The 25,571-nt window shown below is 34.7% G+C and overlaps 1 protein-coding gene and 1 long non-coding RNA gene across 7 annotated transcripts in view; one reads left to right on the top strand and one right to left on the bottom strand.

Annotated features, from left to right (window-relative positions):
* Window positions 1-384: 384 nt before the first annotated feature.
* Window positions 385-25,571, bottom strand: part of XPO1 (exportin 1) — a 42,448-nt gene continuing 17,261 nt past the window's right edge. For all 6 annotated transcript variants that reach the window (XM_070572611.1, XM_070572609.1, XM_070572613.1 and 3 more), the window contains 21 exons: window positions 16,610-16,671; window positions 16,347-16,391; window positions 14,206-14,387; window positions 13,228-13,276; window positions 13,031-13,150; window positions 11,437-11,565; window positions 10,607-10,765; window positions 9,415-9,612; window positions 8,793-8,931; window positions 8,404-8,585; window positions 8,165-8,321; window positions 7,906-8,069; window positions 7,486-7,620; window positions 6,959-7,142; window positions 6,541-6,647; window positions 4,603-4,797; window positions 3,666-3,834; window positions 2,856-2,990; window positions 2,614-2,773; window positions 2,438-2,534; window positions 385-1,450 (listed from right to left, as the gene is read on the bottom strand). In XM_070572611.1, coding sequence (XP_070428712.1) covers window positions 1,304-1,450; window positions 2,438-2,534; window positions 2,614-2,773; window positions 2,856-2,990; window positions 3,666-3,834; window positions 4,603-4,797; window positions 6,541-6,647; window positions 6,959-7,142; window positions 7,486-7,620; window positions 7,906-8,069; window positions 8,165-8,321; window positions 8,404-8,585; window positions 8,793-8,931; window positions 9,415-9,612; window positions 10,607-10,765; window positions 11,437-11,565; window positions 13,031-13,150; window positions 13,228-13,276; window positions 14,206-14,387; window positions 16,347-16,391; window positions 16,610-16,671 — 2,915 coding nt within the window. In that variant the 3' untranslated portion in view covers window positions 385-1,303. The remainder of the gene's footprint in view (window positions 1,451-2,437; window positions 2,535-2,613; window positions 2,774-2,855; window positions 2,991-3,665; window positions 3,835-4,602; window positions 4,798-6,540; window positions 6,648-6,958; window positions 7,143-7,485; window positions 7,621-7,905; window positions 8,070-8,164; window positions 8,322-8,403; window positions 8,586-8,792; window positions 8,932-9,414; window positions 9,613-10,606; window positions 10,766-11,436; window positions 11,566-13,030; window positions 13,151-13,227; window positions 13,277-14,205; window positions 14,388-16,346; window positions 16,392-16,609; window positions 16,672-25,571) is intronic.
* Window positions 15,723-17,840, top strand: LOC139075555 (uncharacterized). Its single transcript, XR_011526059.1, has 2 exons — window positions 15,723-16,192; window positions 17,456-17,840. It is a non-coding gene; the product is annotated as an uncharacterized lncRNA (long non-coding RNA).

Raw genomic sequence — 25,571 nt, 5'->3', positions numbered from 1 at the left:
ATAACAGGACTTCTAAGGGTTACATTTTACAAGAATATAATTACTCAAAAACATCTGCAATAGCTTCTTGCATGGGGGTTCTTGGTCTAAGGCTAATCTTCAATCTGTTACACTTAGCCAGAGGAGACAAGAGACAATGCTCTTTAATCGCAAGTAAAGGTAAAATGAGTCAACCCGTCACAGGAGGCATTTGTTTCTTGGGAACAGAAGGTGTATCTCAGCAGCATGTTCATTTTACACAACTGCTGCCTTTACTCCCTAGAACCTTAGAAATATTTGTAAGACAACAGGTATCAAACTTCATTTAAAAATGGTACCTAATACCTAAACACAAATAACCACTTTCATTAATAAAGGAATAATTTTGAGCCAATAAAGGGAAAATAAATGTAAACCAAGTTTATTTTGCTTTTTTAAGTAGTGTTCTTAAAGCACTACAGCTTGGTAAACAATGTAAATTAGTATAAGTCATCTCAAAAGCCAGAGTTTTGTTTTGTTTGTTTTTTAATGAGTTGTTAAAAAGATGCAGCCTATTCTAACAGGATAAATATTTTTAACCATTTCACTTCGAGTTAATGAAGGCTCACAAATGAGCAACACTCCTCATTGAGGAAAACAAAAAGCTGTTGTCGACAAGCGACAGCACACACACACAAAAACAAAAAGAACTGTGTAAAAATAACTAACTGTGTTCCCATATTTTTTGAAGTCGCTTTACAATGGGATGATATGCACATGATCTTGCTGCAAACTTGTCATACAGACTTGTAATACATGTAGTCTAGACAAACGATTCAGTCCAAGAGGTGCTAACTTCAGACAATGCAGCACTATAATCCTTTTAACAACGCAATTTGTTTTACTCATTATCTTTTCTTCTAGGCTGAAATACAGGCTAGAAAGAAAATGCTCCCTAATTAAAAACTGGTATTGTTTACAGGAAAAATTGTATAATTTTGCATTAGAATTTACAAGTATAAGTTCAAATTGAATTTGCCTCCTCCCCCATCCCAGCCACAAAATGGGCATGAAGTAAAATTTTTAAAAATGCCTTAATTTTCAACTTCATGCAAACTAAATAAAGATGACCAAAACAAAAGCTTAAACAATGGAAGGATATTTCACAGAAAATTTCTTATACAAAAAACACATAAGAAAAAGGGCCACTAGGTGACATTTTAATTTACAAATTGGCATCATTTTGGTCGACAAATATCCAGATGCTGTTTTCTTCTGCTAATAAGAGTCGCAGAGAAAAAGAAAAAAAAAAAAGAAAAAAAAAAACCCAGCTTGACTTCTGATTTTAATCACACATTTCTTCTGGAATTTCATGTGGATTAAGGATGCCAGGGACAGACATTTGAAGTTTATGTTTCTCTTCCTGAGCCTGTCGAAGAGCTGTTTCTCTTTCTTCCAGAAACAAATCAGATGTATCTTCACCTGCAAACTCCTATGAAAACAGATAATTGAAATATCAACATAATAAACTTCAATTTTGGAAAGTGACTCACCTTTGGGGAAAAAAGTGTGTAGATAAGCACCTTGCTGTTTATACAAGGGATATAATTTATCCATCAATTGGTTGAGTTTAAATTATAGTATATTGAATATAATTCTATGTAGCTGAATTAAAAAAACCAAAGGTGCTAGTTGGGGGGGGAAAGGTTACATTGTATGATGCCATATATAAAATATACTTCAAAGCAAAGATATTAAGAAAGCTGTTTCTCTTAAGACTAATGATCAATTAAAACAATTGTCATTGTCTTAATTGTAGTGTTTTAGGTAATTTTCACCCTTCTTTGCATTCTCTCTCTACTTCAGCAATTAGTTTTTATACTTAGCTACTATATTTACAAACTATTTGTATTTTGGAGGAAAAAACCTGAATATCTTCCGTGATCCAATTCTTATTTAACAGTCACGAATAAGATAATCCACCAATTATTTATGGGTTTTATGATACTTTTGAATTTCTTTAAATCAAAATATAAGAAAAATCCCTCTTCCCATAAGTTTGAATGGAGCATTGTATGAGAACAGTAGAAACAGGCTGATATGTGCTAATTGTCATGGTTCCCTAAAATGTATTCCTCACTAACAAAATGGGCATAAAATCCCAAAAGGAACTACCAATGTGTTTCGTTCTCACATTCCACTCCTTAAAATATCTGTGGGATTCAATCAGAATATCGAAAGAGATATTTAGATCATCTAAAATGAATTATATTAGTAACAAGTTTCCAAAACATTTCAAATCTATCCTTTTCCTAGCCCTGATTTATAGTTTTTCATTCTGTAATCAGTCTCAGACTAATAAGGCTGTACATTAAAAGCACACTCATTTTGCATTACAAATAAAGTGGTTAATTTTACAACGCAACAATGAAATCATATTTAGCCTTAGTATTTCTGCAACTGCAAATAAAATACATACCTTTATTTGTACTAGGAAATCCCTAAGATGTTCCTTGAAAGCGGGAATATCCTGATTTAAGCTGAAAAGCCCAGTCACGAAGAGCTTTACTTGAGCACTGCAAATCAAAACACAATGATTAAATAATCTCCTTTTTTTTAACTGAAAAATTTAACTTTATTAAAAAGTATATTTACTCTTGTAGATGAGGGAATGCAGACTTAAGGAGATTAGCCACATATTCCTGAATAAACATTTGGTTGTTAACTGGATTTCCAGGATTTAATGGTGTACTTATTTTTCCTTCTTCAACCAAATTAAACATATATGCAAGTATTGACGCATGCATTGTCAAACCTGTTGATAAGAAGAACATTATTAACTCCAAAATGTAGTAACAACTGGAACACTTAACATTTTTATGGCTTTAAATTCTCACCAGCAGTATGTGAGGTGTCTGTCACAACAGAAAAGATATGCTGAAGAATATCACAAAAATAAGTTTGATAGAAACTCTGAGCTGCAGCTTCTTCTTGTGCAACGTTTTGTAAGAGTGTAAAAAGTATCTGTAAGCCTAAAATACACAGAACACCGACAAAGTTATTACAGTCTGATAACAGTAATGATAGTATTTCAGCTATTAAACTATTCTGATTCAAAGCCCATTCTCCCTTTTTGCTAATGACTAACAATTATTTGCCTAAATTATCTTGAATTAGTAATAGAGTTCAACTTGAATCAACGCCTGCTTACTTACAGACTACAATCTAAGTAATAACCATTACCACCTTTCCACCATTTCTGAAGGTATAGTTGATTCCCTCCAAATCTACTCCCAAAACAGCATAACGAAGTAGACACTTCTATTACACAAACCAATTACTATTTAAAAACAAATCAAAATCGCTCCTGCTAGAAATTTCTTTTGTTTTATCTTTAGTTGACCTGTAGTGCCACAGAAGAAAAGCATTACTGGGGAAAGGAAAATCTTACTGGTGAGGATCTGGATAAGTGTTCTCCCTACCTTGAATTTTATACCCATAACTCCATCCTGCTATGGACTCACTCTGCAACAGACAAGCTGCTTTTAGGACTTACTCAGACCTACATATACAATTGATGCACTCAAACAAAACCCTGACAATAGGTGATACCTACCTGTCTACAACTGTACATCTGTCTGTAAGGATCTATACAGTTTGTGGACTGGTAGGCAAATGAACAGAAGGACATAATTTTGTGTACTTACCTGTATCTGCAACATTCCTCATAGTATGTTTGAAGGCCCAAATAATGGAATCTAAAACAAGTTTAAACTGTGCAGGTGGAATGGCCAGGAATGCTGGGAAACAATGAGAATTGACAGCCTGAAGTAGTAAGAAAAAGTTTGTTCTGTGTTCAGGATATTCTTCAAAGTCCTAAAAATAAACCATGGGAACACAATAAAGTTTCAATGCCTTAATTATGTTAAATGGGAGGGAAAAGGCCAGCCCTAATTCAGTATCCGTGTTTAGAGTTGTTAGGGGACCTCATAAGATGTATGGCCTCCTGAAAGGCAAACCCTAATACAATATAATTCACCTCTTACGGAAGATGAAATTACCATTTATTACACAAATGAATTACCAAAATGGAGAAACACAAGGTCATCTTATTATAAAGAGAACTCATCAAAACCCACATAAAGAACATCACATTTTCTGCTAACTCTGAGACTATCACTAGCACTTTGAGACCACTAAAACGATTAGAAAAATTGTTTGCCACTGTATAACTTTATACACTTACATCTATATTTTCTTCCTTATTGGTTAACGTATTGTCCCATTTCTTATAAGCATATACTAAACTTTTATAAGTGAAAATGTAGACCTGCCTTTTTCTTTATTTAAACAAATTAATACCACTAAATTGTTAATGCCTAAAATGCAGCAAGTTTTCAATAAATGCTAGCTGCTATCTGAATAAAAGTTACAATCTATCAAATTTACTCCACTTGTATTAAGATTTTTTTGTAGTAAATTAAAACAACAAAGCAAAACAAGTATCTCCCTTATCTAGAAGTTCAAATATTTAACTCAAGACTAAAAATCTTGCTACACTCACAGATATCATTAATACTTTCAAGAGTTATAAGGATATACTGCAGAAATTCCCATGATATAATTGAAATGTAAATCACATACCTTATTTATCATATTCAATGTGCATTCAAAAACAGCATCAAATATTTGAGGTATTTCAGCTGTTATATGTCCTCCTAACTTGTTGACAATAATAGCCATAGTACTAAGCACTTCTGGTTCTCTAGCAGCTGGGACATTTCTCTGATAATCAATAAGAACTGCATCCAACAGAGGAGGAACAAAATTTTCAGCTACCTGTTAAAAAAAAAAAAACACAAAAAAACTTGTAGACACTTGCTAACTGTCATAAACCACTTGGTCAGTGTTGTCTGTAAGATTAGGTTGATCATCTGCTGAAAAGCGGAAACTCCTATGCTTTGATTATGTTTCCATACATTAGAAATTTTTACCAAAAGAAACCAAGAAATCATAATCAGTTTGGAAGGGTCATGGACACAGTGTAGTTCAAATCTGTAATTACTAAGGAAATTGAGTCCCAAAATCAAGTGATCTGCTCCAAGTCACTGTGGGAGGACCAGGATTTCCAAGAATACTGTGTATGTGGGGATGAGTAACCTAAAAGGAAAGAAAAGTCCTTCTAACCAAGATTATATCAGTTTCTTTAATGGATAATGCCTATAAAAATCAAGGCACTCATATTTAACCAAAAGTAGACATCCCCAATCAATGTTTTTTTAATGTAATAAATGCTAATTACTAAGTATTCCAATCAATAATAACCAGCACTTACTCTCATTAAAAAGACTGGAACTGTGCCAGAAAGACTGTGGGTTTCTATATGACTTTCAGTAAACAACGTCACACTAATTTCTAACTTCGATGTTTTTAATAGGTTCTCTATTAAGATTCATACAATAAATACAACCAATGTTCCATTTAACTGGAGATTACTAGCGTTAGTAGTATCCTGATGCAGAAAACAAGTCTAGTAAGATTTGAAGGATAAGCACAAAATTATTTTTCCAATTACCTACTTGATCTTTCTTAGAATTGGTTCTCATTTCTGCCCTTGACTGAAATAATTCTTTCCCCACAAACTGGATGTGAAATGTTGTCAAAACTCTTTGAATTCACTGCCTCAAACCTCAAAATAAATCTTAGTTGTAAAATATAATACCCTCCTTGTTATTATTACCGATACGCCTGAAATTTGCCCAAGATATTATAAATTATGAACTTCACAATTCCTTCAATTCATCCTATCCATTACTTTCCAATTTTAAATACAGCTCTGATCTCATAACCCACATGTTCAAAACCTTTTAACATTTAACTTTGATAACCTTGAGAATTCCACAATTGCTTTCTGAACAAGTTTCTTGAAAAAGACTTCCTCATCAAAAGAACAATATTCAAATTTCAAAATAATGAAAGTAAATAGCATACAGGTAAACCACTATTTCCACACAGCAGTGATAAAACAATAGGATTTCTTGTAATGTTCCAGGGATCAAGAGAATGAAAAGGTATAACAATAAAAACAATTCACATTTTTCCAAGTTGAGGCATACAGAGCTCGTTTAGTTCCTGAAAACCATTTTCTTTTCTGAAAATGATTAAGACTAAAAGGAATACGAGAATAAGAGTGACTTTCAAACCTTCAACTGGGAAAGCACATACTCTCACTGAAGAGGCAAACTAATGACAGCTTTGTAAACTGCTCTGCAAATCATGAGGAACACAAAAGTTCCATCTGAACTGTAAGGATCCGTGGAAAAATAAAAATGACCCAATCTTCTCAGCGGTCTTTTTACATATTGCCACCACCTCCCACTAACAGCAATTTCTTTGGAAGACGGTATATAACTGATAGTATTTTAAGGTACTCAAGGACTCCAATAAATAGAATGCTATAAAATAATACCAAAGGTAGACATCTAAGTTACCTTTAAATTGGCTAAATGCATATAGAGATATACTATATTCCAGAGAATACAGCATCAACTCAAAAAACAAAAAGCACAACATCTCACTTACCATCTGTGGATCATTGGACCGGCTCACCCAACCAGATATTAACTTTAAAGTTTCCCTTTTTACTGTTCGCATACTTCTAATCAATGGTTGCTTTGTAACCATCTCACCTAAAAAATACAATCAAGTGGAATCCAACTTCACAACTAAAATTCTACATTGGTATCAAAGCCTATTAGTTGTCATTTACCATTAAAAAACTTAAAGACAAGGGTACACAGACGAATTTATTGGGAAAATAAACTAAGACTAATTTTATAAGGGAAGAGGCATGCAACTGGTCAAAAAAATTGTCTAGGGTCATCTGGGAAGTGAGAGGGTTAATTTAGTACTGTGAGAAATACTGAATGCTTATACCAAGGCAGCCAATGAAGAAGTGATTTGTTATACAGCATTCCATTAAGAATTCAGAATCACTTACCATTAGCTTGGATAGCTGCAGAAATATTTTCACTGAGGCACTTGTATACATTAAGCATATCTAAATAAATTCTCCCAAGTTGAATTACAAAGGGGTGTCCAACAGCTTTGCAGGCTCTCACATTTGTTTTCAATATGCTACCAAGCTGCTTGACTGTTTCAGGATCTTTAAGTATATCCACATTCTGTGAAGGATAAAAACAAATTCCATTTATCACATGACAATTATCCCTGTAATTATTAAAACAAAACACACTAGCCACCTTACTGCACACCACATTTATAATCCTGAATGGTAAAACAAACACGGAAGTCTTTCTTAATTGTACCTACAACTAAGAATAGAGTGAAATATTCCCAATTTACCATCAAACAAATACACTACAATTTTTTTTAAATGTGCAAAAAACACATAAAAGCAATTATGGATCAGCTATACATGTCAAAGGTACTGAATTTGATATTTTTGTAAATAACATTGCCCTCTTAAATTTCATTAAAACTTTTATAAAAAGTAGTAAAACTTACTTTGGTTGCCTGCTGGATTATGCTATCCCAAACTTGATTAGGGAGTAGCATGTATTTTTCTATCAAATGTTCTTGTACTGTTTGGTCTGTCTGTGCACCAATCATGTACCCCACAGCTTCATAAAACGTATGGACCTATATTAAAAGGCAGACATTTTACTTTTATGTACTATAATAAGAAAAACCACAAACAATTTACATAACTACTGAAACTAATCTTAATAAATGTCAGAAATAATTTATATTAGGTAGGAAAACAGCCTAACCAACTTCTGCTTCAATTTCTGCTTCGCTATGAAAACTTAACCAGAGGCACTTGAACTAAATCCAATAGTGGCATTCTTTCTATTCCCATTAATGAATTCTAATTAAAACAGTAGTTACATTTTCTAAGAAAAATATGCTTAGTGCTCCACATACCTGTTGAGGCTGCAGATCACAAATTATAGTGTTAATGTTGTTCAAAATCTCATCAATAAATGGCATGACTTCTCCAACCTGAACCTGAACAAAATGCCTGCGGCATTTTTGAGCTATTTTAATGAAAGTATCACAAGCCATGTCCTGGACTCCATCATGGGTCTCTAACAAAACAAAACATTTATCAAAAAATTTTCAAGAGAAATTTTGTCTTTCGTTCAACAAAAATAACAAAACATATTAAATAAAGATAAAATACCATGCATGAATTCAAATAGCTTGTTAACTACAGTCTTCAAAAATTTCCAGTGAGCTCTTAAAAATCTTGGATATTGACCTACTATGTACATGATATTTGACGCAATAATAGCTTTATTATCTTTGCCTCTTTTCTGTTCACATAATCCTAATAGATCCTGTAAAATAAGACAAATTTCAGTTACTTGTAATAAAATATACTTATCTAACAGTTCTAGTTCATACATATCACTTGCATACCTTTATAACAGTAACAAGAAATCGTTTTTCATCCTCTTCATGCATTGCTCCACTAATGGAGCCTATTGCCCAACACAACGTATTCAAATTTTTCCATGACCATTCTGTACCATTCACTTGATTGTGAAGCTTCTCAGTCATTATTCTTTCTGTATCTACATAATCCAGATGAGTAAGATAAACTACAAAGGAAAGAAAAAAATTCCAAATGTTTCAAATGTGAAACTTAATGAGCAAAATGATTTTTACTAAGGAATAACAGCACATTAGTAAAAGATGGGTGTTAACACATTTAGAAACTAAATGTACCACATTTCATAAAAAGTATGTCCACCTCAGAAAAGAATTACAAAGATAAAGGATTAAATTCATAGTATTTATTAACTTACCTAATGTTTCTCTCATATTCTTATACAAATTTATGGAATCTGTATCCTTCATGAATTCTCTTACAACTTCTCCCTGATCATTTTCTACAACCAATACTTCCTCTGGTTTAGCCATACGACTAACCATCAATAAACGGACCTATTCAACAAGAAAAATCTATTAGATCTTTGAAATCAGCCGCAGCAAACGTAGCAAAAAAAAAAGAGAGAGAGAGATGCACTTAACACCAACATATCAAACAAAATTATTCACACAATATAAAATATATTTAAAATGTAATTCTACAACAATGGTTTTCAAACTTTATCAGGAATAAGAAATCAACTCAAGTTTCCTGTGTCTCACGTGCAGACTGATGAGTGGCCTCTTAATTTGCATTTCTAATGAACTCACAGGTGGTGCTGGTGCTGCTTGCAGAAGGACCACACTTTTCAGAGCCATAAATTCTCATACCAACCTATGCTCTAGTATTCAACATGCATGGAGAAGTTGCTGGATTCTCTTTTTGCAGCTTACTTATTTAGATAGTTTAGCCAAAAATTAAAAGCCAGTATTTGCCTTTACTTCTCAAAATCACAGTAAGCAACGGGAAGAGCACTCAACCACCCACTTTATTGTTACCTTGGATAACACAGGCAAATACAGCTGTCTCCTGGGAGGAACATCAAAATGCTGACTTCCAGATAGCAATGGAGACGCAGATGTAGAGAATGGGCTCTCTCTATACAGTTCAGCTGCCAAATGATTCCAGTACTCAAGACAAATCTTAAAGATTTCTGTTTCCTCCACTTCTGATACCAACAGCATATAATGAAGGGCCTACACAGAAGACCCAAAACTATTAAAATAATCCCTTAGGTATTATTAACCAACGTCAAACTGCTTTCCACTTCTTATGTTAACAGGAGATAAAAGTTCATGTTTTACTTTGCTCAACTGTGAGGTTTCATTATCCATCCAAAGGACTGCAGAAATTCTATAGAGCAAATTGTGCTTTCTTCTGACATGTCCTAGAACACTTCAAAAACCTTACATACTTGCTGGGTTCAACACATCTGTTAATTAATTCTCTGACAAAGGTACCAACATTAAAAAACATTTGGTATACTAACAGCAAAAAGGTGGAAACAGTCCAAAAGTACACCAACTGATGCATGGACACACAAAATGTGATATATCCATACAATGGAATATTATTCAACCATAAAAGGCAATGAAGTACTGGTACATGCTGTAACATGGTGAACCTTCGAAAACACACTAAGTCAAAGGAGCCAATACAGAAGACCATATATTATGATTCCACTGACATGAAAAGTTCAGAAAAGGTAAGTCCAGAGACAGAGAACAAATTAGTGGTTGCTGGGGGCTGGGGGTTGGAATGAAGGAGCAACTGTTTCAATGGGTACCATCATTCTTTATGGGTGATGAAAATGTTTTGGGATAGACAGATGATGGCTGACAATACTGTGAATGTACTAAACGCCACTCAATTCTATACTTTAAAATGGATAGTTTTATATTATGTGAATTACACCTCAATTTTAAAATAAGGTCTTCAGACTTTTCATCTTAGAAATGAAATGTCTCCCTTTAGGAATTTAATTTTGATTATAAATTATTTATCTGGCATTACGTAGAACACAAAATCAAAAACCCTATAATTCAGAATTGACAACATATTATCTATAATGCACAAACAAGTATTAGGTAAGAAGTTATGTCAAAAGGTACATACATTTTAGAACAAAGGGCTAAGAGTTTTTATTACATAGAGAACAATTTCAGATGCCAAAGGCTTCAAAAAGCCTACCTCCATGAGTGTTTCCCTGAGATTTAATCTTTTTTCTATAAGTTGACCATGTTCCTTAAGAAAGGTACAGAGAAACAAACTGAGATTTTGAATAAAGTTCTGTTCATCATCTTTTCCATTTGAGTATGCAAGTCGAATATTGGTATTTAAAGGAAGCATCTGCAAGTTTAAATATGAACCATTAGCCTGCATTTTATAACCAACAACAAAAGACACTACATTTGATTCCATCACTCTTTTACTAACATTAAAACATACAGAGTTAAACAGCTCACTCTTCACTAGAGCTCCCTGGGGTCTGTTATACCTGTTTCTCTGTCTCTGTGTCCTAGCTTTTGACTTTTTTTTTACATGTTGCAAGTAGTAAGATTTCCTAAAAGATTATTCTCTGAATTTCCCCCTGTATCAGGCAATTCCCTCCTTAGCGTTATTTAAAATGTCAAAATACTCAATTAATTCATTCACATCAGATACATATACAGGTAATGTACTATTATGATTAACCTCTACATTAATTTCATATATACCTAAATCAAAGTAGGAACAGACAATCCCTTCATTTCAGAGACATACGGTCAAAAGCAGCATTGATATTAAACCCTAGGTTTCAAACTTCTAAATTTTGTAGTAATAAATTACAATATTCCCAGAACCTATTTCAAGGGAGTTTTCATAAAAATTTCTAAAATACTTTAGTTTTTATATAATGAACATACAATCACATTATAGCTCATCTATTATGATAAGTTGTGCTGAAATGGTTCAAGTCAAACCCAACTTTTTCTAAGGCACTAAAACTGTTCAGTCAGTTTTTAAGAGTACTGTATTACCTGTTTTAGCTGCATCATTGTCAGTGTAAATAGCGTTACAAATTGTTCCTCATATTGGCTTACACTCACACCAGCAATCTCAGTGAGGCACTTCAGAGAGACATTTCGAAACATTGGAACATTCAGGAACTATTTTAATAAAAAAAGGAAGCTATAAAATTAGATGGCCTAACAAATTTTACTTAAAATTAACAATTAGAAAAAACAAAGGATTTAAGAATCAGGAACATAGAGAAAAAAAGATAAATGGGTGATCCGTATTGTTGCACACATATACTTTAAGGACATTTTATCATCTACCCAAAAGACAGTAAACGCTTTAGAAGCAAATTTTGCTTTCTTTTGATGTGTCCTCAGAAAGCTAAAAAACACAAACTTGCTTAGTAACTTCCCTAGGACCTATTATATGACTTTTAAGGACATAATGTTTTCTGTGTAATCTAAAGAAGATCTTGGGGCTGGCCTGGTGGCGCAGCGGTTAAGTGCACACATTCCGCTTTGGCGGCCCAGGGTTCGCCAGTTCGGATCCTGGGGCCATCAATGGCACCGCTTGGACAAGCCATGCTGTGGTAGGTGTCCCACATATAAAGTAGAGGAAGATGGGCAGCAGATGTTAGCTCAGGGCTAATCTTCCTCAAAAATAAATAAATAAATACAAAGAAAAACAAAAAGGACCCAAGATTTATAATTGCTTAGGATTTTAGGAGATGGGCAACACACCCACGATTAATGAAAAATGTGGGAAAACTGGCTTTTTCATATTCTATTGTTGAGAAGGTATAAAAATGGCATACCATTTCTGGACAGCAATTGGTAAGCATCAAATGCCTTAAAAAATGGACATACCTATTGACCTGATACTTACATGTATAAAAATTTATGCAAAGTAAATATATGGACAAGTGCATAATCGTCCTTCCTATGTTTAAGAATGGTTCCTGCAGAATTGTTGACAACAGCAAACAATTTTATGTAAATTGTCTAGCAATAAACAAAATGATGGCTCTAATACTTTAAATTAATGTATTAGAACAGAATATTACCTTATCAAGCCCTGAACTACAAAGCCTCAAATCTAAGTCACAATGGTCTGCTTTTACAAGGTTTTGATCAAGCACATAATTTATTCATTATATCTGCCAAGAAAACACCTGGAAAGATAATGCAACCAACTGGTAACTGGTTATTTTTGGATGAACAATTATAAGACTTTATATAGGCAGTACCTGATAGTGCTTTAAAATTATCAGGAAAAAAATACAGACTTTCCATTTTGTAGAAACAAGTCCTCGCTCACCTCATTGTGACCTATACAAACTAAACTCAAATCAAATCTGTTCAACAGTTGTTCACACCCAATTCTTGAGATTCCATGTGGATAAAGTGCTACAATCATTAAGATTTGGACACTATGTCAAAGAATGACTACTTGAAACAATGGAAAAGTTCTCCTGAGTAGTTTCCTCATCTTAGAAACAAGGTTGGTTATGGCTATGAATACAGAATGGTTTTTCTATAATGAAAGAGCATTACAAGTTGCAAGAATATATACAACTATCCAGTGATAAATATAACTGAAATGTATTCACTATACCTTATAAATTAATGTGCTGATTAACTTGGTCTCAAAAATATATCCCAGTGGAATCCAGTTAAGAAATCTAAGCAATGTTTCCAAAGTTGCATGTACAAGTGGAGCATTTTGGGAATTTTCCTGCAACAAAAACATACCTATAAGTAATGAACTTCCTACAATTAATTATCTGAAAAAATAAAATTAAAAGCACTTACCATCACAAACTGACACAGCTGAAAAATCTGTGAGAACTCATTGCACATGCTAAAAAAAAAAAAGGTGATCACTTTAGAAGACACGTAGATATGTATTTACATACTAACAAAAATTACTAAAAAAGTCAACCATCAGGTCATTAAAAACTTGAGTTACTTGTATTCAAACACAAATATCAATAACTTCATCAAAAGCTACAAATTTTACTGTGTAATATCACTCTTTAAAAATTTACCCATAAAGACTGCTATAAAGAACACACCATTTCTTTTCTTGGAGGTTTGGTTTTTGGTCAACCTTTCTCTATTTGAATAATTTCAACCAATCTAATATTTTTAATCAAGATAGTTGAAATAAAACTCTCCAAAATAAGGAGTGGCGTTAGATATACCCCAAATCCTACAATGTGCTTATAGCACACCAAACCAGAAGGAAAATTATAAATTATGAAGCTAGTTCGAACACATAAAGATATAAAGGTAAAATATTGCTGTGCCCTAATGACTAGAACCAATTTTTATTAGTAAGTGGAAGAAAACAAAGTCTGGCATGTTCTTAGTGTTAACTATACGGGTACTGACAAGATGTAGGACTTGAGGACTTATAAGAATTCAGTTGACATTTGGACATAACTCATTTCCTTGGAACCTATAATTAAGTAGTCTCCATATAAAACAGATCTCAACGAGGTTTCTGGGAACTCTCAATCTATATTCCTTTCATGTGATATATACGAAGTTATCTTGCTGTGACAACGGAAGCATGACATCTTATCTTTAGTACTGGATACTTTTCAAGCCTCCAGATTTGAATATTAGGGCTCACTTTAGGACTACTTAAATTTGTACTCAAAAACAATCAAAAGTAATTTAAGCTATTAACAATCACAGTTCCTTAAAAATTTACAATCTACCCCTAAATTCCTTGAAATCATTTGGGAAATTACTTAAAAATTCTAAAACAAAACAATTACTTGCCTGTCTTTTAAATGCTTAGCTTTCACTTGGGTTATCTGTCCACTAGAGAAATCAAATACTTCTTCACTCAAGAGCTTAAGAATCACCATATTATTCTGACAGAGACTTTCACTGGTCCTACTTGCTCCAACAATGTCACTGATAAAAGTTGGCCAGTGTTTTGGCCATTCTTGTTTCAGTATCTAAAAGAAGACAGAAAATGTTAAGTTCATTTCACTTGTCAATGGCAAATAAAACAAACTTCAAAGAAACTGCGTGATACTAAAAGCAGGAGCAAATATCAACCACTTTTCATTTTCTCCCCCTTGATTAAGACAGGAAATGTGCTACCCTCTAAAGAATACACTGGGTATAAAAGCACAACACAGATCAAGTCCTCTGTCTCAAATGCCCCACGACTCCTCTCAATGATCAAAATTGGTCTCACCTGGCTCTAATGTGTATGCATATCAACACTGCCAGATAAATATGTGCAAATTATCCTCAAAGACTGAAAGATCTAACTATAACGGATGGCCAAGGAAAGACATTTTCTTTGGCTGGAATCTGGGCCTTGATATATAGTAGGATTTAGACATATAAATTTGCAATGAGGTATTACAACTGGGGATGGAATCATCTTTGAGCAAAAGCCTAATGGTCTATATTAAATTTTAAAGACTGTACAGGCATACCTCATTTTAGTTTGCTTCACTTTACTGCACTCTGCAGATACTGTACTGTTTACAAGACCCTCCATCAGCAAAAAGATTACGACTCACTAAAGGCTCAGAGGATGGTTAGCATTTCTCAGCAATAAAGTATTTTTTAAATTAAGGTATGTACATTGTTTCTTTAGACATAATACTACTGCACACTTAATAGACTACAGCACAAACATAACTTTTATATGCACCGGAAAACCAAAAAATGCCTGTGACTCGCTTTGCTGCTCTATTAATTTTATTGTGGTGGGCTGTAACCAAATCGACAATATCCCTGAGGTACTATTTATTTCGTATATATGCTACGGATTTCCCAACCAGATATTCTGTAATTGTACCTGTTGGTAAGAGGTAACTAACTTCTTGTACTCCTTGCCTCTCCCCATTCAAAGAGAGACACGCTAAAAATAAAAAGTCCTCGGTATAAAATGCAGGATAACTTAGTGAAAATCCAAATGTTTCAGAAAACTAAGTGTTTCCAAAACTTACTAAATGGAAAAGTAATTTTTCTCCTCATATACCAATTATTGTTTTCAGGAAAATTTTTTAATGTATTACACAAAATAGGTAAATATAAAATTTCTCAAGTTAGACTACCCAGAACGCTTGAAAAGCAGACTAAGTATAGAGATCAACTAAACGGATGTTGAATTCAAAGGAAATGATTTACCAATTAAGATTGAGAAAGATTACATGGAAAGCAAACATGCAGAGTACCAGGCAAATGAGCTTTATTTGGGGGGAGAGGGGTAATGAGGAAGACTGTCCCTAAGCTAACATCTGTGCCAATCTTCCTCCACTTTTTGTATACAGGCCGCCACCAGAGAATAGCTTGACGAGTGGTGTGTGGGCCTGTGCCTGGGATCCAAACCTGTGAACCCCAGATCGCCGAAATGGAGCACAAGAACTTAACCACACCACTGGGCCAGCCCCTCAAATGAAATTTTTTTTTTTTTTAAAGATTTTATTTTTTTCCTTTTTCTCCCCAAAGCCCCCCGGTACATAGTTGTGTAGTCTTCGTTGTGGGTCCTTCCAGTTGTGGCATGTGGGACGCTGCCTCAGCGTGGTTTGATGAGCAGTGCCATGTCCGCGCCCAGGATTCGAACCAACGAAACACTGGGCCGCCTGCAGCGGAGCGCGCGAACTTAACCACTCGGCCACGGGGCCAGCCCCTCAAATTAAATTTTTAATGAGTTCAATTCATATCAGAGCCGCAAAAGTGATGTGTTCACCGAAACTGATGTTTCCTTCCACAGCAAATTAACTTCAAATGCTAGAAGTAGGTAAGCTATTATAGTTATTGTAGAGACGACCACCACCACTTCTGCAAGATGTTACTCTAGTTATTCAATAAAGTAGGTCTGAATATTTTGGTCAAGTAATCAGTCTAACTGAACTATTTTCTTCTGAGGAAAACCGAATCCAGTAAAAGCTTACCTGAACAAGAATCATATTTAACTTCCCGATATACACCTTTTCCTTCTAAGAAAAGAAAAAAGTTTAGATTAAACAAGGGCCTAAAACAGGTCTAATAACTAAGAATATAAGCATAGGTAAGCCCCAAGAGAAAAATGATTGCAGATCTGTTGTAAATGTCTGTGTATATGTGTTCTATGTCTGTGAAAGAAGTAGGTTTAACTTGAAGATTCAATATTTAAATGACTTTCTATGCTCACAATAATCTTCCAAAAAACTCTTACCTCTACACAAGTGGGGTCAGATGACGTCTTGATAATGAGGCCAACAACGTATTTTTTTATTCCTATTAAAAAAAATTAACACTTTTATAGCATGCTCATAAATCTTCAGCATCAAAAAAACTGGGAGAGGGAAAGGGCAGAGTAAAGTCAGATAACACACCCCAAACCCATCACCAGCCTTTGTGAAAAATGCAACCATTTTAGTGTACTATTACTTTATATTTTTAATTTTTTGTTAACCTTTACAAAACATAGGTTTAAACAATTACAAATTATATTTTCTAAGATATTCTAGTGCTATACCAGTCAAGCATATCAATCTGCAATTTTTAAATTAAAAAATACCACAAGAGACTAACATTTAAATGAACACACACAACTTATTTTTATTGGTTAAAACAACAAAAACTCTGAAGATGTAACTTTATAAGCATTATAAATAAGAAATTTATGTATAGTATTTATAAATCAAGGTGTGATGTTATTACCCTTTTCAAATTTACTTTAATTCTAACATTCAGTTAATCCTGGAAATACAATTTTAACTTCTTCCGCACTACAGTGTAGGAAAAATAGAGTTAAGGAGAAATTTATTGTTTTTAATGTTCTTTATTTAAGGACATCTTAATAGTACAACCTATTCTTTGAACAGTTAAAATTTCACGTCTTTGATTTTAACTCGCATCATTCAGAATTTACTGAGCATCTACTACAGGTCCCCTCAAATTTTAAAATAACGTGGTGCACCTATATTAACACACTCAAAAGGTCTGAAGCAAGATCCCCTAACCAAATTTTTTCCCACTACAGAAAATAATAAAGACTATTCTCACATTTGTTTTTCAGCTTTGCCACCAAATCATTTATGAAGATTTTTCAATTTGCGGAGATACATGAATTTTTGGAAATACAAGTAAGAGTTTGCAGAACATGTGTTGCAAGTCATCTAATAAATCTGGAGCCCCGGACTCAAACTTTCACTGAGAAGGGAGTTACTAAGAAATTTATCGATAAGAATTAGCAGAAATATAGACAACTTGAAGGCAAAATGCTTATTTGATTGTGAAAGTATCTTAATATAGTATCTTCATGAGGCAACGTATTAAATTCACTCTTTTACCCTTTGGATCCCCTTCACTGGTACTTTGAAAATAATTTTTATTATGGTCAAACTCGCCATTTCCTTTAATGTCCCAAATAAAAGCAAAACCACCACCTTTAGAAAAACTAATTATTAAAGCATTTCCTTAATTTTGAAAAAAATTTTTAGTACAATAAAGCCATATATATAATGAGGGTAACTTATGAACAGAAAATGTAAATGTTAAGTAGTATCAATATTCATGGCACAAGAAACACTGAAAAAACTGCTAGGTGATAAACAAATGTACAGATATAGAGAACAAGATTATCGGTTATCAGGTGGGAAGGGGTGGGGGTGGGGAGAAAGGGGTGAAGGGGCACATGCGTTCGATGGCAAACGGCAATTAGGGTTTTGGTGTTGAACATGATGCAGTCTACACATAAGTCAAATGATGTAGACCTGAAATTTATATATTATAAACCAATGTTACCTTAACAAAAATATTAACAATTCTCTAATATCACCTTATATCCAGACAATATAAAAATTTTCCCAATTGCACTCCCCGCGCTAAAACTGCCAGGTACCAAAAATTTCTTAACTGAGTGCTACATATGAACACATGCAATCTAATGAAAACTATGTCATTTACATTTTTAAGTAAGTTCTACATTAGGCAAAGATCACAATTACAGACAAGATCCACCAATGCTAAACAAACAAATGCATTGCTAAAACAAATGGGACAACCTTTCAAAAAAAGGGGCTATCTGCAGTCTCAGATTATCTCCCCAAGATATCTATCACTTTCAAAGTGAAAAATAGTACTTTTGTAAACAGAAAACCAGCAGGCACCACCATATGCAACAGACAGAGGTTGGTAAGTGAATAATTAAACATACCGACATCATGTACCCCCTGGTTTGGTGGACTGAGAACACATCACTTGTGTGGTGTTCTTGTCAAAAATCAGTCTAATCATGAGAACACAACAGAAAAACCTAACCTGAAATATACTCTACAAAACAATTGACCAGAACTCATCAAAAGTGTCAAAGACATATCAAGAACTGTCACAGATTAGGAAACTAAAGAGACAAAACTAAAGGAATTACAGTACAGAAAAAAGACACCAGAGAGATTTGTGAAATTTGAACTAAGGTCCATAGTTCAACAATCTCAAGGTCCTTAACATTCGTTAGATCTAATAAAAACATAATTCTGATATTGTTGACCTTTCTTTTTTTTTAAGGTATGCTTTTTGGTGAGGAAGATTGGCCAGCAGCTAACAACTGCTGCCAATTTTCCTCCTGTTTTTCTCCCACCCCAAAACCCAGTACATAGTTGTATACCCTAGTTCTAAGTCCTTCTAGTTCTTCTACGTGGGACACCACGCACAGCGTGGCTGGATGAGTGGTGTGTAGGTTTGCGCCCAGGATCTGAAGCAGCAAACCCCGGGCCGCCAAAGCAGAGTGAATGAACTTAATCACTCAGCCATGGGGCCAGCCCCAAACCCTTCTGTTCTTTACACATAAATTACTATCATTAAGACCCCTGAAAAAGAAAAAAAAAAGGGTGATTCTAAAAGTAACTAATAATAATGAGTAAGCATACCTCTGAAACCTCTTAATACTGACAACACACAGTTTGCAAACAAAAACAAAAATACTGCCTACTCTCTCAGATTAAACGACTGACAATACCATATAGTAAGATATTCAGAAGTTTTCTTCCAAGTCTGTCATAAGCAACAAGACAATATCTGAAACTATTTTGCTACCTCTTGCTGGAGTATATATGATTTGGAGGCTTTTCTCAGCCTCAGGGAATAAGAAACAGGATCAAAAAGATCCTTCAACTCTTCTGTTACCAATTAAATCAATTAAGTATCTTCTCCCTCTTCTCAAGGGTTTCTAAAATTCACCTGTAGACGGAGCAAAGGCTAAAAGCTGAAAACAGGAAAAAAGTAAAAAGCAGTCAAAAAAACCTGGAAGGTTCTTGCAAAGTCTCAATTTAATGTCACGCTACAATGACCAGTACTTCTATCCCTGCAAAGCCCTGAAACTATATATAGACAACACCTTTTTGATCAAGTACTGTCGCACATACAAGTGTCTGTCTAGAATCTCCTACTGCTAGTCACAGAGCTTATTTGGTCAAGTACCATAACAACTCCAAGTCCCTTTCCAGAGTTTACCCAAAATTTCAAAGACAAAAGCAGCTCGATTAAGAACAGCTTTACAATTGTGAACTCCACCTTTTCAAAAATGCAGTAATGGGGCTGGCCCAGTGGCCCTGTGGTTAAGTATGCAAGTTCCACTTAAGTAGGCAAGTTCCGCTTCGGCGGCCCGGGGTTCGCCGGTTTGGATACCGGGTGCAGACATGGCATCGCTTGGCAAGCCATGCTGTGGCAGCTGTCTCAGATATAAAGTAGAAGAAGATGCTAGCTCAGGGCCAGTCTTCCTCAGCGAAAAGAGGAGGATTGGCAGCGGATGGTAGCTCAGGGCTAATTTTCCTCAAAAACAAATTAAAAAAAAAAAAAAGCAATAATGATGCCATGCATATCGAGGTAGAAAAGCCAAATGTTTACAAGTCAGAAAAAGCAGAGCTTCTCAGAATAACAAAAACATTATCTGACATTTCATAGAAAACGACATATTCTCTTGGTCTCTTAGTCTGTGTCAAATGAATTAGTGCCTGTCAGTTGCTAAAATGACATTTATGTAAAACAAATTTCTTAAAACAAGGTACTACCTTTACAGACTTCACATTCAGTCAAAACCGTAGTAATGTGAAATTATCTGTTTGCAATTATTCAGAAAGCATATGTAAAGAAGCTGCGGTACTTATTCCAGCAGCTTTCTAGGCCCTTCCTTGGGAATCAGGAAGATAGATATGATAAAAGAAAAAAACAAAAAACAAAAATCAAGAATACTTCACTGAAGGGTTCTCATAAAGTTTGTATGTCTCTGACAAGTCGAATTATGTTCTTATATGGTATCTATGTCATCAAGTTTTTCAAAGGATTCATACGATGACTTAGCATTCTTACATCCACAGCCCCCCATCCCATTCTTCTCAATCTGCACAAAAAACTCCCCTCCAAACTTTTTAAACTAAACCTTCCAACTACTTATTGAAAACTATTATTTTTTAAAGACGAGCCATGTATTAATTTCTTCAAAACAAGATACACTAGTATAAAAGTGCCTATCATTGGCAGACAGCTTACGACATGTTAATTTTCCAAGTCAAAAGTTTATGCATTTATCTTTTTATAATAAAACTATTTTCTCAATGTCAAGAAAAATATCTTTGACAGTCTCATTTCAAATAAAAACAGAGCAACATCAGTCAATATAAACTTCTAAGAGGATAGTATCAACTTTAGCCAGCTAAAAAGTGAGATGAGGGGCCAGCCCTGTGGCCTAGTGGTTAAGTTCAGTGCCCTCTGCTTCAGTGGCCAGGGGTTCAGCTGCCCAGTGTGGACCTACATCACTCACTGGCAGCCATGCTGCGGCAGTGACCCACATACAAAAAAGAGGAAGACTGGCACATATGTTAGCTCAGAGGGAAATGTTCCTCAAGCAAAAAGAGGAAGACTGGCAACAGATGTTAGCTCAGGATGAATCTCCCTCAGCAAAAAACAAAAAACAAAAAACAAGTGAAATGTAAATAAATCACATCCTAACTTAAAAGTTACACATCATCCCACAAGTTATTTACACAGCCATATTAATAATCTTATCCCCAGGAATGTCTTGCAAATACTGGATACTAATGGTGGGGTAAAAGAAATGTAGTATGGAACCTAATTTTCATAAAGAGGATTCACTATAAAACCCTTTAAAATATGAGACCTTACTGACTACAATATACTGATAGTGCCATATTCCCATGGAAGCAAAAGTCCTAATTCCCAAATTTAAACCACAAGGTTGTACATTAGCATCTTATCTAGTCAGGATAGACTGCCATGAAGTCAGTTTTCAACCAAATACAGCATTCTACCTATTAAGAGAAAACTGCATTTCTAGACAAATTGTAAAATATGTGAGCAAAAAAGTTGCATGTTCCATTTTCTCGCTCTCCCACAGTGGCTAACTTTCATACACACAAAATGGAAGGCCTTAACATCCTATTACAAAAGTAAAACTATGAACAGGCAAAACTGAGTTCAGTTCCAACCACTGTGCAAGTATCCAATCGATTTCACTTTAAATATTTGTTATAAGCTATAAAAATGCAAGTTTGGTACATTCCTCCCTCAAAGCCATGTATAACTGAAAGGTTCTTTTCCTGCGTCCTACATTACGAACATCTGTCCATTTAAACCACAATGATCATCAGAAAGATAGTCACTAAAATATAGTTATCTATCCTCTTTACCTTACTGTCCAAAGAAATCCAGAATATTGTTCCTATGCCTCATTCAAGGAAATACTTGTGAGAACAAATAGCAAAATGAGAAATAGCTAAAAACAATTCAAAAGTGGGGGTTCTTAACATAGGGCTTCATAGATAGGCTAGAATCAGATTAACTTACTGCCCACGTTTTAGTAATTTTAAGAGGAATCAATCTATAGATTCATCTTTTTTGTTTTTTTTGGAAGATTAGCCTTGAGCTTAACATCTGTTGCCAATCCTCCTCTTTTTGCTGAGGAAGACTGGCCCTTAGCTAACATCCATGCCCATCTTTCTCTACTTTATACGTGGGACGCCTACCACAGCATGACTCGCCAAGCGGTGCCATGTCCGCAACCGAGATCCAAACCGGCGAACCCCCAGCCGCCAAAGTGGAACGTGCAAACTTAACCACTGCACCACCGGGCCAGCCCCAGATTCATCATTCTTGAAAAGGTTTATGGCCTCAAATAAATACTAAACAAGAATTCTAACACACACAGCAATTAATATGTTAAGTTTATAGCATCATTATTTATAATAGCCCAAAGGTAAAAACACAAATGCCTATCCATGGATGAAGAGATAAACAAAATGGATATACATACAACACAATAGCATTCAGCCTTAAAAAGGAATGAAATTCTGATACATGATGCAACATGGATGAACCCTGGAAACATATGCCAAGTGACATAAAAGCACAAAATCAAATATACTGTATGACTGCACTTATGAGTTACCTAGAATAGGCAAATTCACAGAGACAGAAATTATAAAAATGGTTAACAGGGACTGGGGAGAGGGCATAACTGGGAGTTCATGTTCAATGGGTAGTTTCCATTTGGGATGATAAAAAAATTTTGAAGATGGATCGAGATGATAGCTGCACAATATGAATTTACTTACTGGCACTGAATTATACACTTAAAATGGTAAATACTGTTATGTATATTTTATCACAACAAAATAACTTTTAATTCTATTAAAGATTCAGTCATTTTTCCTGTAACGAAAAAAATCTGTTTTATTGAAATCTACTGCCCTTTAATAAAGTTTGTCTATAAGTGGTTCCTGTCTCCCACTGGTAGGTGGATGCAAGCTAAGGATGAGACATCATTAGGTCTCAAGTAAAGACCTCTTCTGGAAGTTCCACATAATTAGCAAACTTTCGAGGGGCCAAATTGTTACCTTAACCAGAAGTAGTAGGAAAACAGTTTCTGTCAAGTATGTATGATGCTGAAATGTAATAGAACATCTTGAAAATACGGGTTTGTTTGTTAAATATAAGATGTATATTTAATCGGTATTATCTTCCCTTTATGATCCCATCATGGTATAAAACTGGCAAAAATATATAAAAAGGCGCTCCTGTCAAATCTGAGATTAGACTGATGTTTCAAACATCACAGTCTATGGGAGAAATAAAGAAGGAATTTCTCACGGATTTGCTTTAGATACAAGGGCTTCAGAGCCCCAAAACTTAAACTTTCTGTTCAAAATCACCAACAAAGGAAATAACCATTTCTGTTGAATAGGGATAACTCTCTCAACTTATAATAATCAGCATGCATACATACATACAGAGATGATGTGAAAGGATGCTCAACAGCTGTACTCATTAGAGAAAGGCAAATTAAAAGCCCAACGAAAAGCTATAATATATGCACTATAATGGCTAGAATTAAAACACTGACCATACCAAGCTTCAGCAAGGATGTCAGGCATATTCATATGCTGCTAGCAAGAAATGTAAAATGATATAACCATTTTAGAAAACAATCGGGCAGTTAAACACATGCCTACCATATGATCCAGCCATTCTAACCCTAGCTAATCAAGTTAGTGACAGAAAGCAGATTGGGAGATTGGGGGGGTGGGGGGGTAAAGGAGAAGGTAATCACAAAGATGAAGATCTTGATTATAGTGGTGGTTTCACAGGTATCACACACAAGTAACATCTCTTCAAACTGTATACTCTAACACATGCAGCTTATTGTGTAGGTCAAATATACCTCAATAAAGCTGTATTAAAAAAAGGAATAGTTCTTAAAACCCAGTATCAGTTAAAGGCAACATATTAAACATGTGATGGTCAGTACAATGGGAGATCTTAAGCATGGGAGTGACCAGATTAGTTCTGTTTTAAAAATATCATGCTAAATCCTTTGTAAATCTATTATAAGGAACAAGAACTCAGTTAGGAAGCTACTGTAGAAATTTCAATATAACCTGAGACTAGTATACGGTAATTTGGTGAAATGCAGAGAAATGGAAATATTTTTGTGGAAAGAGGCTGGCAACACACATGCTGTCTGTTTTTTTATACACAGCACCTAGAAGTGCAGAGGGCTTTACACACATTACCTCTTATATCACATTCTAATCACCTTGCAAGAGACAGTCAAGATTCAAACAGGTAAAGTAACTTATGCAAAATCACACTAATAAATATATCACGTGCCTCACTCCAAAGAAAAGCACTGAATAAAACTTTACAGGTAATCAGCTTTGGTCTGTCAACTTCTTAGAAAGGAAGAGACAGAAGTGCACAATTAGGAAATTTTAATTGCCCAACTACTGTTAGCATCCCAACTTCCAAAATGTCCAATTATGACTTTATCGCTTTGAACTAACTATTTTCTTCGTGAATTCACCACTCCTCTTTTCAATGTCAGCAAGTTCCTATCTACCTCACGGAATGAAACGATCATATGCCTTAACAGATTAAAACATGATCCTATGGTTAACATAAAAAAAAATATATAGATACCTTCAATACAGGTAGATTAATTTTCTTTCAGGGAGGGACAAAGGAGCCTCACTTCCCTTTATGCTTTGCATTTTCTCAACCACGTGCAAATATTATTTTTCTTTTTTGTTTTTTGTGAGGAAGACTGGCCTTGAGCTAACATCTGTTGCCAATCTTCCTCTTTCTGATTGAAGAAGACTATTGCTGAGCTAACATCTGTGCGAATCTTTCTCTACTTTATGTGGGATGCCGCCATGTTTGGCTTGAAGAGGAATGCTAGGTCTGCGCCTGGGACCCGAACTTACAAGCCCCGGGCCAGAGAAGTGGAGTGCATGAACTTAACCAGTACACCACCAGGCCAGCCTCTAAAAATTATTTTTAAGAAGGGAGGGGTCTTACCTAGAGAACTAAAGTTGCTGTGCAGCCAAGATAGATAATCAATATTACTGACAGTCCCAGTATACCTTAATTACCTCAGTGACTATCAGTCATTCCCTATTTGGAATTATTCTACTTAACATACTAATATTTCCCCTTCATCTTTCTTAAGTCACAAATATTTAGAATCTTTGACCTACAATCACCCATCTAAGCAAACATTCACTTCACAACTTAACCTCAAAGATATCAATTACATATATATAAAATTTACATATAAGGGCAAAAATATTTAGAAAGTCACTAGGCCCTTAAAGTAGAGGAATGAAGTAAATTGGTGAAAA

Source organism: Equus przewalskii, chromosome 14 (assembly GCF_037783145.1).
Source record: "Equus przewalskii isolate Varuska chromosome 14, EquPr2, whole genome shotgun sequence".
Lineage (NCBI taxonomy): Eukaryota > Metazoa > Chordata > Mammalia > Perissodactyla > Equidae > Equus > Equus przewalskii.
Note: the sequence above shows the minus strand (reverse complement) of the source record. Positions and strands in the feature narration are given on the sequence as shown.